Below are 14,151 nucleotides of genomic sequence, written 5' to 3'. Positions count from 1 at the left end.
TTCACGATAGTACTATCTAGTCAATGTTTTACACTAGTCCCTAAAGCGGGCGATAAGTAGGATGCGATTTAGCTAATTACCACGAAACACAATAATCAAAATTTGTATTTACTTTCAGATGCATTACGTTTCACGATAGTACTATCTAGTCAATGTTTTACACTAGTCCCTAAAGCGGGCGATAAGTAGGATGCGATTTAACTAATCACCACGAAACACATCAATCAGAACTTGTATTCACTTTCAGATGCATTATGTTTCACGATAGTACTATCTAGTCAGTGTTTTACACTAGTCCCTAAAGCGGGCGATAAGTAGGATGCGATTTAAATAATGACCACAAAACACTTTAATCAGAATTTGTATTCACTTTCAGATGCATTACGTTTCACGATAGTACTATCTAGTCAGTGTTTTACACTAGTCCCTAAAGCGGGCGATAAGTAGGATGCGATTTAAATAATGACCACAAAACACTTTAATCAGAATTTGTATTCACTTTCAGATGCATTACGTTTCACGATAGTACTATCTAGTCAGTGTTTTACACTAGTCCCTAAAGCGGGAATAAGGAGGATGCGATTTAACTAATTACCATGGAACACATTAATCAGAATTTGTATTCACTTTCAGATGCATTATGTTTCACGATAGTACTATCTAGTCAATGTTTTACACTAGTCCCTAAAGCGGGCAATAAGTAGGATACGATTTAAATAATGACCACAAAACACTTTAATCAGAATTTGTATTCACTTTCAGATGCATTATGTTTCACGATAGTATCATCTAGTCAGTGTTTTACACTAGTCCCTAAAGCGGGAATAAGGAGGATGCGATTTAACTAATTACCATGGAACACATTAATCAGAATTTGTATTTACTTTCAGATGCATTACGTTTCACGATAGTACCATCTAGTCAGTGTTTTACACTAGTCCCTAAAGCGGGCGATAAGTAGGATGCGATTTAAATAATGACCACAAAACACTTTAATCAGAATTTGTATTCACTTTCAGATGCATTATGTTTCACGATAGTACTATCTATTCAATGTTTTACACTAGTCCCTAAAGCGGGCGATAAGTAGGATGCGATTTAAATAATGACCACAAAACACTTTAATCAGAAATTTGTATTCAATTTCAGATGCATTACGTTTCACGATAGTACTATCTAGTCAGTGTTTTACACTAGTCCCTAAAGCGGGCGATAAGTAGGATGCGATTTAACTAATCACCACGAAACACATTAATCAGAATTTGTATTTACTTTCAGATGCATTACGTTTCACGATAGTACCATCTAGTCAGTGTTTTACACTAGTCCCTAAAGCGGGCGATAAGTAGGATGCGATTTAAATAATGACCACAAAACACTTTAATCAGAATTTTTATTCACTTTCAGATGCATTACGTTTCACGATAGTACCATCTAGTCAGTGTTTTACACTAGTCCCTAAAGCGGGGATAAGTAGGATGCGATTTAACTAATCACCACGAAACACTTTAATCAGAATTTGTATTTACTTTCAGATGCATTACGTTTCACGATAGTACCATCTAGTCAGTGTGTTTTACACTAGTCCCTAAAGCGGGAATAAGTAGGATGCGATTTAACTAATTACCATGGAACACATTAATCAGAATTTGTATTTACTTTCAGATGCATTACGTTTCACGATAGTACCATCTAGTCAGTGTTTTACACTAGTCCCTAAAGCGGGCGATAAGTAGGATGCGATTTAACTAATCACCACGAAACACTTTAATCAAAATTTGTATTCACTTTCAGATGCATTACGTTTCACGATAGTACCATCTAGTCAGTGTTTTACACTAGTCCCTAAAGCGGGCGATAAGTAGGATGCGATTTAACTAATCACCACGAAACACATTAATCAGAATTTGTATTTACTTTCAGATGCATTACGTTTCACGATAGTACCATCTAGTCAGTGTTTTACACTAGTCCCTAAAGCGGGCGATAAGTAGGATGCGATTTAACTAATCACCACGAAACACTTTAATCAGAATTTGTATTCACTTTCAGATGCATTACGTTTCACGATAGTACCATCTAGTCAGTGTTTTACACTAGTCCCTAAAGCGGGCGATAAGTAGGATGCGATTTAACTAATCACCACGAAACACATTAATCAGAATTTGTATTCACTTTCAGATGCATTACGTTTCACGATAGTACCATCTAGTCAGTGTTTTACACTAGTCCCTAAAGCGGGGATAAGTAGGATGCGATTTAACTAATTACCACGAAACACATTTAATCAAAATTTGTATTCACTTTCAGATGCATTACGTTTCACGATAGTACTATCTAGTCAGTGTTTTACACTAGTCCCTTAAAGCGGGGATAAGTAGGATGCGATTTAACTAATCACCACGAAACACTTTAATCAAAATTTGTATTCACTTTCAGATGCATTACGTTTCACGATAGTACTATCTAGTCAGTGTTTTACACTAGTCCCTAAAGCGGGGATAAGTAGGATGCGATTTAACTAATTACCACAAAACACTTTAATCAAAATTTGTATTCACTTTCAGATGCATTACGTTTCACGATAGTACCATCTAGTCAGTGTTTTACACTAGTCCCTAAAGCGGGGATAAGTAGGATGCGATTTAACTAATTACCATGGAACACTTTAATCAGAATTTGTATTCACTTTCAGATGCATTACGTTTCACGATAGTACTATCTAGTCAGTGTTTTACACTAGTCCCTAAAGCGGGCGATAAGTAGGATGCGATTTAACTAATCACCACGAAACACTTTAATCAGAATTTGTATTCACTTTCAGATGCATTACGTTTCACGATAGTACCATCTAGTCAGTGTTTTACACTAGTCCCTAAAGCGGGCGATAAGTAGGATGCGATTTAACTAATGACCACAAAACACTTTAATCAGAATTTGTATTCACTTTCAGATGCATTACGTTTCACGATAGTACCATCTAGTCAGTGTTTTACACTAGTCCCTAAAGCGAGGATAGTAGGATGCGATTTAACTAATTACCATGGAACACTTTAATCGAAATTTGTATTTACTTTCAGATGCATTACGTTTCACGATAGTACCATCTAGTCAGTGTTTTACACTAGTCCCTAAAGCGGGGATAAGTAGGATGCGATTTAACTAATTACCATGGAAACACTTTAATCGAAATTTGTATTTACTTTCAGATGCATTACGTTTCACGATAGTACCATCTAGTCAGTGTTTTACACTAGTCCCTAAAGCGGGGATAAGTAGGATGCGATTTAACTAATTACCACGAAACACTTTAATCAAAATTTGTATTCACTTTCAGATGCATTATGTTTCACGATAGTACTATCTAGTCAATGTTTTTACACTAGTCCCTAAAGCGGGCGATAAGTAGGATGCGATTTAACTAATTACCATGGAACACTTTAATCAGAATTTTTATTCACTTTCAGATGCATTACGTTTCACGATAGTACCATCTAGTCAGTGTTTTACACTAGTCCCTAAAGCGGGCGATAAGTAGGATGCGATTTAACTAATTACCATGGAACACTTTAATCAGAATTTTTATTAACTTTCAGATGCATTACGTTTTACGATAGTACCATCTAGTCAGTGTTTTACACTAGTCCCTAAAGCGGGCGATAAGTAGGATGCGATTTAACTAATTACCATGGAACACTTTAATCAAAATTTTTATTCACTTTCAGATGCATTACGTTTCACGATAGTACCATCTAGTCAGTGTTTTACACTAGTCCCTAAAGCGGGGATAAGTAGGATGCGATTTAACTAATTACCACAAAACACTTTAATCAAAATTTGTATTCACTTTCAGATGCATTACGTTTCACGATAGTACCATCTAGTCAGTGTTTTACACTAGTCCCTAAAGCGGGCGATAAGTAGGATGCGATTTAACTAATTACCATGGAACACTTTAATCAGAATTTTTATTCACTTTCAGATGCATTACGTTTCACGATAGTACCATCTAGTCAGTGTTTTACACTAGTCCCTAAAGCGGGAATAAGGAGGATGCGATGTAACTTATCACCATGAAATACATTAAGCAGAATTTGTAATCACTTTCAGTTGCAAAACTGTGTATGGTAGTGTCTCCTTTCTCATCTTCCCTTCTTTCCTTGTTCAATACTGATACCAACTTACATCACTCTATTCAATACATAGCTTTTATTGGTTCAGTATCCTACAAATAAAAAGTTGTTGAATGTTTATATTTAGTCTTAATTTACAACCCCTGTAATAGATCATTTTCTTCCGGATTGCGTGAGGATAAATTAAATAAAATATAAAAGCAAAACTGTTATTAATAGTATATTTGAGTTTTTATAAATTTTTTTTATTAGAACAAGAAATATGCACTCGTTACAGAAATACGCCACTGTATTGTGTGGTAAGTAAATATGAAATATTCAGAGTAATTTGTTATTTTTATGTCCACTTCTTTTTAAATATCCTGGTGAATTTTTTGGTCACCTTCGTCTATTCAGAGCAATTTAGCTGCGCTTGTAGATTATAAGTAGATACATCATTTTACAATACCTTAGAAATAGTCAGAGGTTTTTATAGCGCATATGTTGTAGCGATAGTAAAAGATTGATTTACAGTATATGCGATCAAAGCTTTTGCAATGTAACACTCCGAGAAGAATGTCGTATTTAAAAAACTTATCGTTTTCCATGAAATATAGGATATTGTTGTATTGGTAATCTGTTGCCAATAACTCAATCCTGACGATCACATATTCCACTGCCTTGATATTAAAGACCGGCGATGACGCCATAGGAATTGATACCACGTTAACTTCATATGTCTACACGACGCTATTTTTATTTCTTATTTTTAAGTAATATTTAATCAATGTAATAATTTTGTTAACATTCAAATAATTTTCAATTCTTACTCGTGAAACTGATTCTCTAATAATTTTCTTGTTTGTTTGGTGAATAAATAATTAAAATAAATTTATTTTTTATAAAAAATAAATTGATTGTAATAAAATAAATATATTTTAACAGATTGTGGAAGAGAATTTGGCCTGAGATAGCAATCTGAGATCAGATGCTAAAACACAAATGAAGATTTTATTTATTTTCCGGATTTATTGGTCTTTTGCAAGGTAAGATTTTTTTAATAACTATGATGTTACTGAATTTTTTTGGAAAACAATCATTTCCATTGTGATCACAGCAAAAAGCTCTGAAGTTCAAAGCTATCAACAGGGATTTATCGAAAATCCTTTAATGAAGTCCTGAGCGCCGCTGGATCATAATGAGCCATTACCCGCTCCCCCATCCCTAATACGGCTTAAATCACCAAGATAAATATTTGTGACCTCAAATAAGGATATTATTGAGGATGAACTTTGACTTAAATTTTGCAGTCTAATCATCTGAGGATAACGGATTTTGTTAAAGATATCTGAACTATACAAAACGTAGTTGTGGTGCGAAGCGTTGATTCAATGTGCATGTTGAGTTTAGCTCCAGTTCACCTTGCTCTACATGCAGCATCTGAAATCTGACGTTGTCACAGACCTCACATTTGGGGCCATGTTCGTCTGAAGAGATCCAAAAACATTTGGCGACGAAGAAGCTCAAAATGAACTCTTAATATTGTTTCAACATCAGAGACACATAGGTTACATAAATGTAGTGTAACCTAGATGAAGATATAATCTCAATACCGTGTCATTCATCAGTCAATATCTTCATCATAGGATCAGAATAATTACAGGATATAATCTTCGAGTTGTAATAAATTGTTTTCACTATACACAGGCAGGTAAAAATATCACATCAGCTTGCACTACAAAAGTTGTAGAACAAACTAGATGTTAACATATTGTGCTCTATATATAAAAGGATGTTTTCAGATTATTCTGTATACAGTTAGTTTAGAATTTTGGTTTTTTAGTAATTCGAGCAGTTTTATTAACTAAACATGCAGGATCTTCAACAGGTGCAGAAGTCCTGTACTTCCAAATGGTCAAAGTATGGACATTCATATGTCAAATTTCTAAGACCAAGGTTTAAATAGCTCAACTGAATTAACAGTAAAGCAAACATTAATTAAAATAAACAATTTAATTCAACTATCACTCTAAATGCCGGAAGAAACTGTAATTTATGTCTGTCTTTCAGCACATTATCTTGAGAACGAACTAACTTTTAGACATTTAGACTTTGCATGAAGCTTCAATTCTGTATACTCAACATAGATTTCGAATATGCTTCTTGTTACTCCCTTTGATTTGACTGAGCGTTAGCGAACATTTTTACATCGGTCTTATGGATAGGCACATGACAACGAAAAATCGCAGAATAACAATAAACAAACGTGTTATAGCGTACTCGTAATTTGTAGTTCTTACAAAAGCCTGGATAATAAGTGTGTAAAACAGTTTTACACTTTCCTCCGATCACACGAAGAAAACACAATGAAACCCAAGTTAAAGTACTCACGTGAAATAATAATGTACTAAACTGCAATTAGATCATTGCCCCATGTGATGACTTGCTTTCTTGTATTCAAATCAGAGAATGTGGCCACACTGCGACGCTGCGGCGTGGCGGTCTGAGGAGCTGCGGGTCTGCATCTGTCGTGATGACGTAACCCGGCAGAGGGTGTTGTTGTACAAACAAGTCCTTGTGTCCAGTATCCAGACAACAATGGGGAGACTCCTGCTGGCTGCTGCCTCTTTCTCCCGACCAATAACAGACCAACACACTAGAGGTTCAGTGACGAGAGCACCGCAGATAGAACGAATCTTCAGGAAGTTCCATAGCTGACAATTTTTAAATGAACTAGTTCCAACTTTTCAACGATTAATCATCTGAATCCAAAGGAAAGTTAGTTAGCAAAAATGGTTTATCCGAAAACTAAACCCTTCAATAATCCCATAGTAATCGTGCAAGTTCATTTAACGGAAGATTTATTCGTCCAGAGAATACACTTTGTGTCATACCTATCACCAGCCCCCCACCCGAACCATGTGAGAGTTAATGAATTGAAAGAGGTCAGTATTAGAAGTACCCGTTCCCTTTCTATTCTTTTCTTACAATTATCCCTTTTGTCTTTCATGTCCCTTCCCTTCCATATTGCTTGTTTATAGATAAGACGTATACAAAACATATATGTATATACGAGGTGATAAAATACATATGTCGTTTGCGCGCGCGCGCCAGTGTTTTGTGTGTGTGTGTGTGTGTGTGTGTGTGTGTGTGTGTGTGTGTGTGTGTGTGTGTCCTGTGGGCATGAAGCAAATGGTCCGTGATAATGTAACTTTATGCTTAGTATAAAACTTTATATTAAGATCATACATTACAAGGTAGGTGGAAATGTATGAACGACATAAAACACTGTCTTCGTAAAATTTACCATCGTATAATAGCACTTATTGCATCAGCTACTTACTATCAAATTGTTTTAATGTCACTTTGATATTTATGCCTTTCTTTTAGTTCCACCTATGAAAACCTTTCTTAGATATATCAAGGTCTTGATTGAGAGGAAGGATTTCCCGAATAGACAAATCACAACACATATATTATTTTACTGTATTTTATATAAATCAAACATTGTATCATATACAACATTATGCTTTGCAATAATAAAATAAATCTTATTTTTGATCTACAAACCTATAAACTTACATTAGATTCCTACTGACAAAATGTCCCTCATTTGCATTATTGATAAAAATAAGATAGTTTGGCAAGGACTTATACCTACTCTATACACTAAGATATATGTTCTCTAACATCTTAACTAAGTAATGTAATTTTAATAATTATAAGTCTAAAAAATAAAATGAGTACATTTATTACTCGGTAGGTGAAGCTTTAAGTTCATATCAAAAGTAAAAATTAAAATTAAATAATTATTACTAACTGTTCTAAAGTAGCTTTTATTAATCAGTGAAACCTTATTTTTATCACGAGTAATACTTATGTGAAAGCAGGATTACATTAATGAAAATAAATATTAATGTATACCACGTTGCACTTACTTCCGGAGTGATAGGATTTTCAGGATGGGTATAGTTAATGTTAGGGCCGCCTCCTGTAGAGATCCCTTGAGGAAGGATAGAGGGCTCTAAATCTCAGGCATGTCACCTTGGCAGAACAGGAGTCATTCGAGCCTCCTTCAGTAACAGGGGTAAAGGACACGTTAGCGACAGCCTTTAAAGCTGCTTTGGGCTTTTCTCAGTCAACCTCCGCAGTAGGCTGTATCTATTGATTGACCCTTTTACCCTAAGGTATCGAAATTTGTTAATACGTTATGGACATCCAAGGGGTTGCCAAGATAGAAGTGACACATCGATTTTACTGTATCCCATGTAGGTTCGTCCTTAGCAAGCTATAAGTAAATCATCTAGTGATTAGAAGTCTGTTAATAAAATTACATTTGATTATTTTATTAGTAGAATGAAATTGTTTTATTAACCATTGTTATTTATGCTAAACTATCTTTAAAGGGGGTTCTAGTTTAAAGAATTAAAACGTTTTGTCAAATAGTACAGTACTGTAGTACTGAAATTAAACCTTTTTTAAATATTATATTATAAAGAAATCAACTTACATGGTATTGGAATAATGGACGGTATTTATGAGTACCTGTAATCGAACAGATACTTACATAAAGGTTAAGACGGAGATCAGCCACTCCTTTACAAAATAGTAATGATGAAAGTGATAAAAATTTGTTCCTAAAGAGTCCATAATAAGGTTTTACATTCAATATGAAATATACGTAATATTACCCATTACTATTATAAAGCTATGTACAACAGTCTGAGTGACACATCCACCTATCTGTCCTTATCAGTATCGTCCAAAGTTTCCTCCCCCGCCCCCCTCGTAGGTGATGGTGGGTCTATAGCCGTCCCTATCGGCCACGTAAGTGACGTGCTGTGTGCGTCCGTCAGGCAGCAGCGCGTAGTACTCCCCGCGGGCCACGTCCCCCTGACGTGACTCCTGGTGGCCGAAGAACGTCCCGTAGTCGGGCGCGTCCACGTCGTACTTGAACTGGTAATTCGCGGGCTCCTGTGGATATTCACTTGCATTATCAGTTATTATATGGTATATTGAAGATTATACTAATCTTAAAAAATTACGTACAAGAGTTTAGTAACTCTCTCACGAAATGTTATTTACTTTTTACCAGTGTAAAGTTATTTACTTATAACTATGTTGACACTATTTGGAAATTAAGTACACTAAAATCGACTCCAAAGTAAAAACTGGTACATCGCCACAGTAATCGTTAGATTTTATAGAATCCTAACGGTAATAAGGAAGTGTGGAGATAGTGATATTCTGTGATGAATATTATACCTCAGAGATGCTTGTTGCCTGTATTTCCTCATGTGGGTGAAACAACACTGGACTTCAACCACTTCCTTCTGAATACGGTTGCATGGGTAGAATTCTTCAGACATATTTGGGTAAATAAGAAGTAAAACATCATCTTACCAATGACACCGTGATGATATAATCTTATAATATTAATACCGTGTTCAAATTGTCGAAAGACTGTTAAAAAAGAATTCTGACGTAGACGTCGGTTTCTGGTCGCTCTCTTTTTTCTTGAGAATAGATCCAAAGAGTAAGAAGTAGTTACAATATGGATGGGCGCCTTATATTGACTTAAAATCCTTCTTACTTACACTCTTGCCTTTTCTTATCATTCCACGATGAGGGATTAGTTACGGACTCTTTTAAGGTGATAAAATACTGTACTAAGCAAGGATCACATTAGTGACTTTGATTTTTATTATTTCATAGATTTCAAGGTTATTATTTGAAATTTCAATCACGTTTACTATTTGTTAACATACTGATTTGCAATCGTTAAATAACTAAAAGTATTAGGTCATGCATTGTTTGAAATTTGTAAATTTTTAATGGTGTAAACTTTTAGATCTTTTTTGATTAAGGGCAAATTTATATATATTATATAGAAACTAAAGAGCTTGGTTAGTTGAACAATTTATTTATTTCTGACTTATTCCAAAACCTACTTTATTAAAAATCTTACTTTTTTCCTCTTTAAATCAGTGTTGCAACTTCTCCATCAGTGTCATAATCTAAGTATTATATACACATTTTTAGATAGCTTCGTTTGTATTATTGTGCATATAGCCTCAACCTAAAAATAGATTGTGGCATATCTATTTAAATTAAGTAAGTACTACTTACATCATAGTAATAGTCATTTCCTCCTTGAAACGAGTGTGATGATGTAGGTCTGGAAGGTCTTGAAGGAACCCCGTAGTCTGTGGAGGGTCTAGAAGGAACCCCGTAGTCTGTGGAGGGTCTTGAGGGAACCCCGTAGTCTGTGGAGGGTCTGGAAGGAACTCCGTAGACTGTGGAAGGTCTTGAAGGAATCCCGAAGTCTGTAGAGGGCGGAGAAATTACGCTGACCGAAGGCCTAAACGGCTTAGAGGGTCGGTCATATCGATACTGTGCTGTAGCAGTTCCAGTCGTCAAGCAGACCAATAACGTCAAGTACTGTACCTAGGAATACAGTCCAGGACAAATGTATTATTACGAGTACATACCTTTATCAGTATTTATTAGTGTATGACGTCATTGCAATTTCAAATCAAATCCATTCTTTGGTAGGAAAGGTGGACTTTCAAATATTTAGGCCAAAGAGAAGAGTAATTTGCGTACTGAATGTCGCATAGCCAAATACCATTGATGGATATTCACCAACTTACAGCTCATTCTCGTCTAGCTATGAATGTAGTTGCATGCGAAATTTAAAGCCTACAGATGAAATCTTTCTCGATTTATCTTTCCGTACGATATATTCACGTTTTTATTCCTTAGTTTAGGTTTCATAAAAGCGATTAAATAATAAAAGTGGTGTGTGTGTTAAAACAGTTAGGCTGTGCCCCACTACATCATCGCAAGGCATATCCCATCTATTACTATGTCATATTGTGGTGATCAATGTGTTTACAAATTTATTTATCCAGCGATGTTCTTCTTGGCTACCCCAAAAAATAGTCGCTAACGCTTAGCCAAATACTATGGAGTGACATGCATCATCTCAGGGTCACCTATATAGAAGTGAAACATGCAATTTTTCAAGTATTTGAGTCTGTTTGTTCTTCAGATATCGTCCCGACAGCCGGACAGAAATAAAACTTCTCTAGCCGCTTGAGTGATAAACTTGGTTCATTCAATCGTTTCTAGCGTGAATTAAATAACAGTATAAATAATGAAAAATATACCACATTATAAAATACTTTTTATGAATTTGTATTGTACGGAAAATATATTCTGGTGTTCTTTACACACAGCTGTTCAACAATACACAGTATATAATGTAGTTTTTAAATATAACATAACTGGTTTTGCAATTATTTATACTTGGAAAAATGTAACATAATGAAATTAAACTGTATTATGGGGTTTCTGAATTTCATAGTTGTTTATTTGGCTAAAGCCAAAATATTTTGTGAGTTTGTCAATTTAAAATTATTCTGCATGTCTTTCTGTTACAAACGTATGGTACAGTTTAATTGTTTTACCCTCGAAAATTAAAAAGCAACTGATAACATTAAATATTATCTTACATAAAAGCGCCCATATTAAGTCTTCAAATCATTTGGTCTCCTCTAACATATGTACTTGACCTATCAATCGTAAGTAAATTTGCTATTATCCTAATTTAAATAACTGTGTCAGACTATTAATATTTGAAAAAATTCAGTGTTTTAATTTAAGTCCAAAAAGGTTTAAATTAGGAGGGGGTCGGCTTCTCCTTAAACAAAGTTTGATTGAAAAGGTATATTATTGTAATATTCAATTTGTGAGAAAATAGTGTAATAGTTCAAATAAATCCATGTTTTGAAAAATTGTTGTATAATGATGATCGAATCTAACATTAACACTTCGAGAGTTCTAAAATATTAAACAACACTTCTTATAATTTCACGTTCGGAAATTTATTTTTATTCAAGAACGAGAACAAATTATTATCTAGTAATGAGTGAAATATTTAATTAAGTCCCTTTGTAAAGAAGTACATTAAAAATATCCTTTCATTATTTTTCACAAATAATAACTATTGCACTTTTGAAAGAAACTACAGTATAAAATTGAGAAAAAGATTAGGAAACTACTTTAAACCCATTAAAATAGTTACTACTTAAAATTAAAGTGAGGTTAAAAATTACTTTTTTAAGGCAGAGTTATGGCTGTTCTAGCCCTCTCTACCACTCAATCTCATGGTAATATACAACATATATAAACAGGACCTTACTATGATACATATCATTGCAACCCTCGTCTAATTATTTATTACTATTATAAATAAATATGAACTAAGAATTTTAATACTGAGCTATCGCATTAAAATGATCTTTTATAGTCATGCAAATCTTAAACAATATTTCTCAAGCCCAAGTGCATTAAACAATAGTGTAGTTGCCACAAAACAAGCTCGGTTTGTACTAATTTTTAAACACCAAATTGATAAATTACAATTTAGTTTTTACAATTAGATTTAACGTTTTTAATATCGAAAAACAACGTTTATAACAATAAAAAGTTAGAACCCAACACAGTCTCACCTTGCCCATCCTGTTGCTCTGTGTCTAGTGTATGTCCACCGACGGTCGCTCTGTGCCACTGTATATATATAGTCTACTGACACTTTGACGGCCTCTCTGTCATATCTTGCACCATCCCACATCACCATCAATGATTGTCTACTTATACAGTGTATTGTGTAACCTCTTGGTCCCTTCTGGGAACAATATCGACAGATGTACCCCACCTCGCATCGATGTCGTCAACCCTGACGCAGAGCGGAGGGGCAGCCATGGACCGGTCAGGTGTCTGGTCTTCCTGAGTGGAGGATCCTTCTTTCTACCAGCAGCCGCAGTGGACTCCGACCTCAACTTCTGTTTATTAGATCAACGTTTTAAAAAATAACGGAGTCTATTCCAATTTGTATTTACAATGATTATTGGATTTGGACCAAAAGTGATTTTAGCAATAATTAAAATTACTAAATCACCCAAAGATAAAGATTTACGAGAATAGAATAGAGTTAATGATAAATGCAAACTTACTTTTTTGAAAATTTAGAAGTTTAAGTAATTTTTCTGTGCCATTTAGCAACACGTCAGGACAAAATTTTAATATATTCTTGATCAAGAACACATTCATAGCTAACTTAAATTACTTCTTATTTGCAAGCACAATAATTTACCTAGCTCTCATCTACGCCTGGCTTTAATGAAACTATATTTTTGGTAATAATAAGTTAGGCGTTGCATAGTAGTATAAAAAACACGATAAAGCGTAAAATAGGTAAATCTTATCCTCAAAAGCTGTTATTTTGTAACATACTAGATACAAGGCAGGACTTGAATAGACTTCACTACCAGAAGTCATTTCAGCTCATTTCATTAGGCTACATGTGTTGCAATGTCACACGTTAAAGTTTCATATTATTATTGTTTGTGAGTTTATTTACAAATTTATTTATTCTACGATTTTCTCGTGAAAGTTTCACTAACGCTCAGCCAAATCCAAGGGAGTGACATTAACCAATACCGAACTTCATATAGAAATGAAGCTTCGTGCTAAACGTCAGGCATTTCGCTCTCGAAATATCGTGTGGACAGACAGACGGTAATGAAAACTGTTCAGCTCCTCGAGAGCTAAGCTTCGCTGACGCTCAGCCAAGAAACACGTACTATAATTAGTTAAGCCTACTAGCACAATATTACCTCTTAATATAGGATTTTACCATGTACAAGTGTTTTGTATTACATTTGTGTTGAAAACTTGATATTAATTAAAAATGAATTTTGCACAAATCGTATCCCTATTAAAGCAAAACAATAATATTCATATTTAAATTGTGATGAATAATTTTCACATTGCCTTTTCTTATTTTTTAAGTATCTTATAAAATATAATCTTATCCCTTAATACCATTACGAAGCCTTCTAGGCCTACTACTAGTTAAATATTTTATTATAAAGCCTAGCAAGCCTTCTGCTCATTGTGGAATTCTTGTCAAATATAATGAGGGAGGAGCATTTACTCTCAAAATTTTAAATTTAATCTAAACAGTTTTGAA

At 34.4% G+C, this 14,151-nt stretch overlaps 2 protein-coding genes across 2 annotated transcripts in view; both read right to left on the bottom strand.

Annotated features, from left to right (window-relative positions):
- LOC124365511 overlaps positions 1-14,151 on the bottom strand; it is a 76,087-nt gene that overhangs the window by 38,905 nt on the left and 23,031 nt on the right. Inside the window, exons 5-6 of the mRNA XM_046821494.1 lie at positions 10,242-10,510; positions 8,949-9,086 (exon numbers count right to left, since the gene is read on the bottom strand). Coding sequence (XP_046677450.1) covers positions 8,949-9,086; positions 10,242-10,510 — 407 coding nt within the window. The remainder of the gene's footprint in view (positions 1-8,948; positions 9,087-10,241; positions 10,511-14,151) is intronic.
- LOC124364726 (pro-resilin-like) lies at positions 7,584-12,681 on the bottom strand. The gene is made up of 3 exons (XM_046820422.1): positions 12,629-12,681; positions 10,242-10,559; positions 7,584-9,086 (listed from the first exon to the last, which is right to left on the bottom strand). The coding sequence occupies exons 1-3, from the start codon at positions 12,635-12,637 to the stop codon at positions 8,865-8,867; spliced, it is 549 nt and encodes a 182-aa protein (XP_046676378.1). The 5' UTR covers positions 12,638-12,681; the 3' UTR covers positions 7,584-8,864.

Source organism: Homalodisca vitripennis, chromosome 6, assembly GCF_021130785.1.
Source record: "Homalodisca vitripennis isolate AUS2020 chromosome 6, UT_GWSS_2.1, whole genome shotgun sequence".
NCBI classification, from domain to species: domain Eukaryota; kingdom Metazoa; phylum Arthropoda; class Insecta; order Hemiptera; family Cicadellidae; genus Homalodisca; species Homalodisca vitripennis.
The sequence above is the reverse complement of the archived record's forward strand: the minus strand, read 5'-3'. Positions and strand labels throughout refer to the sequence as shown.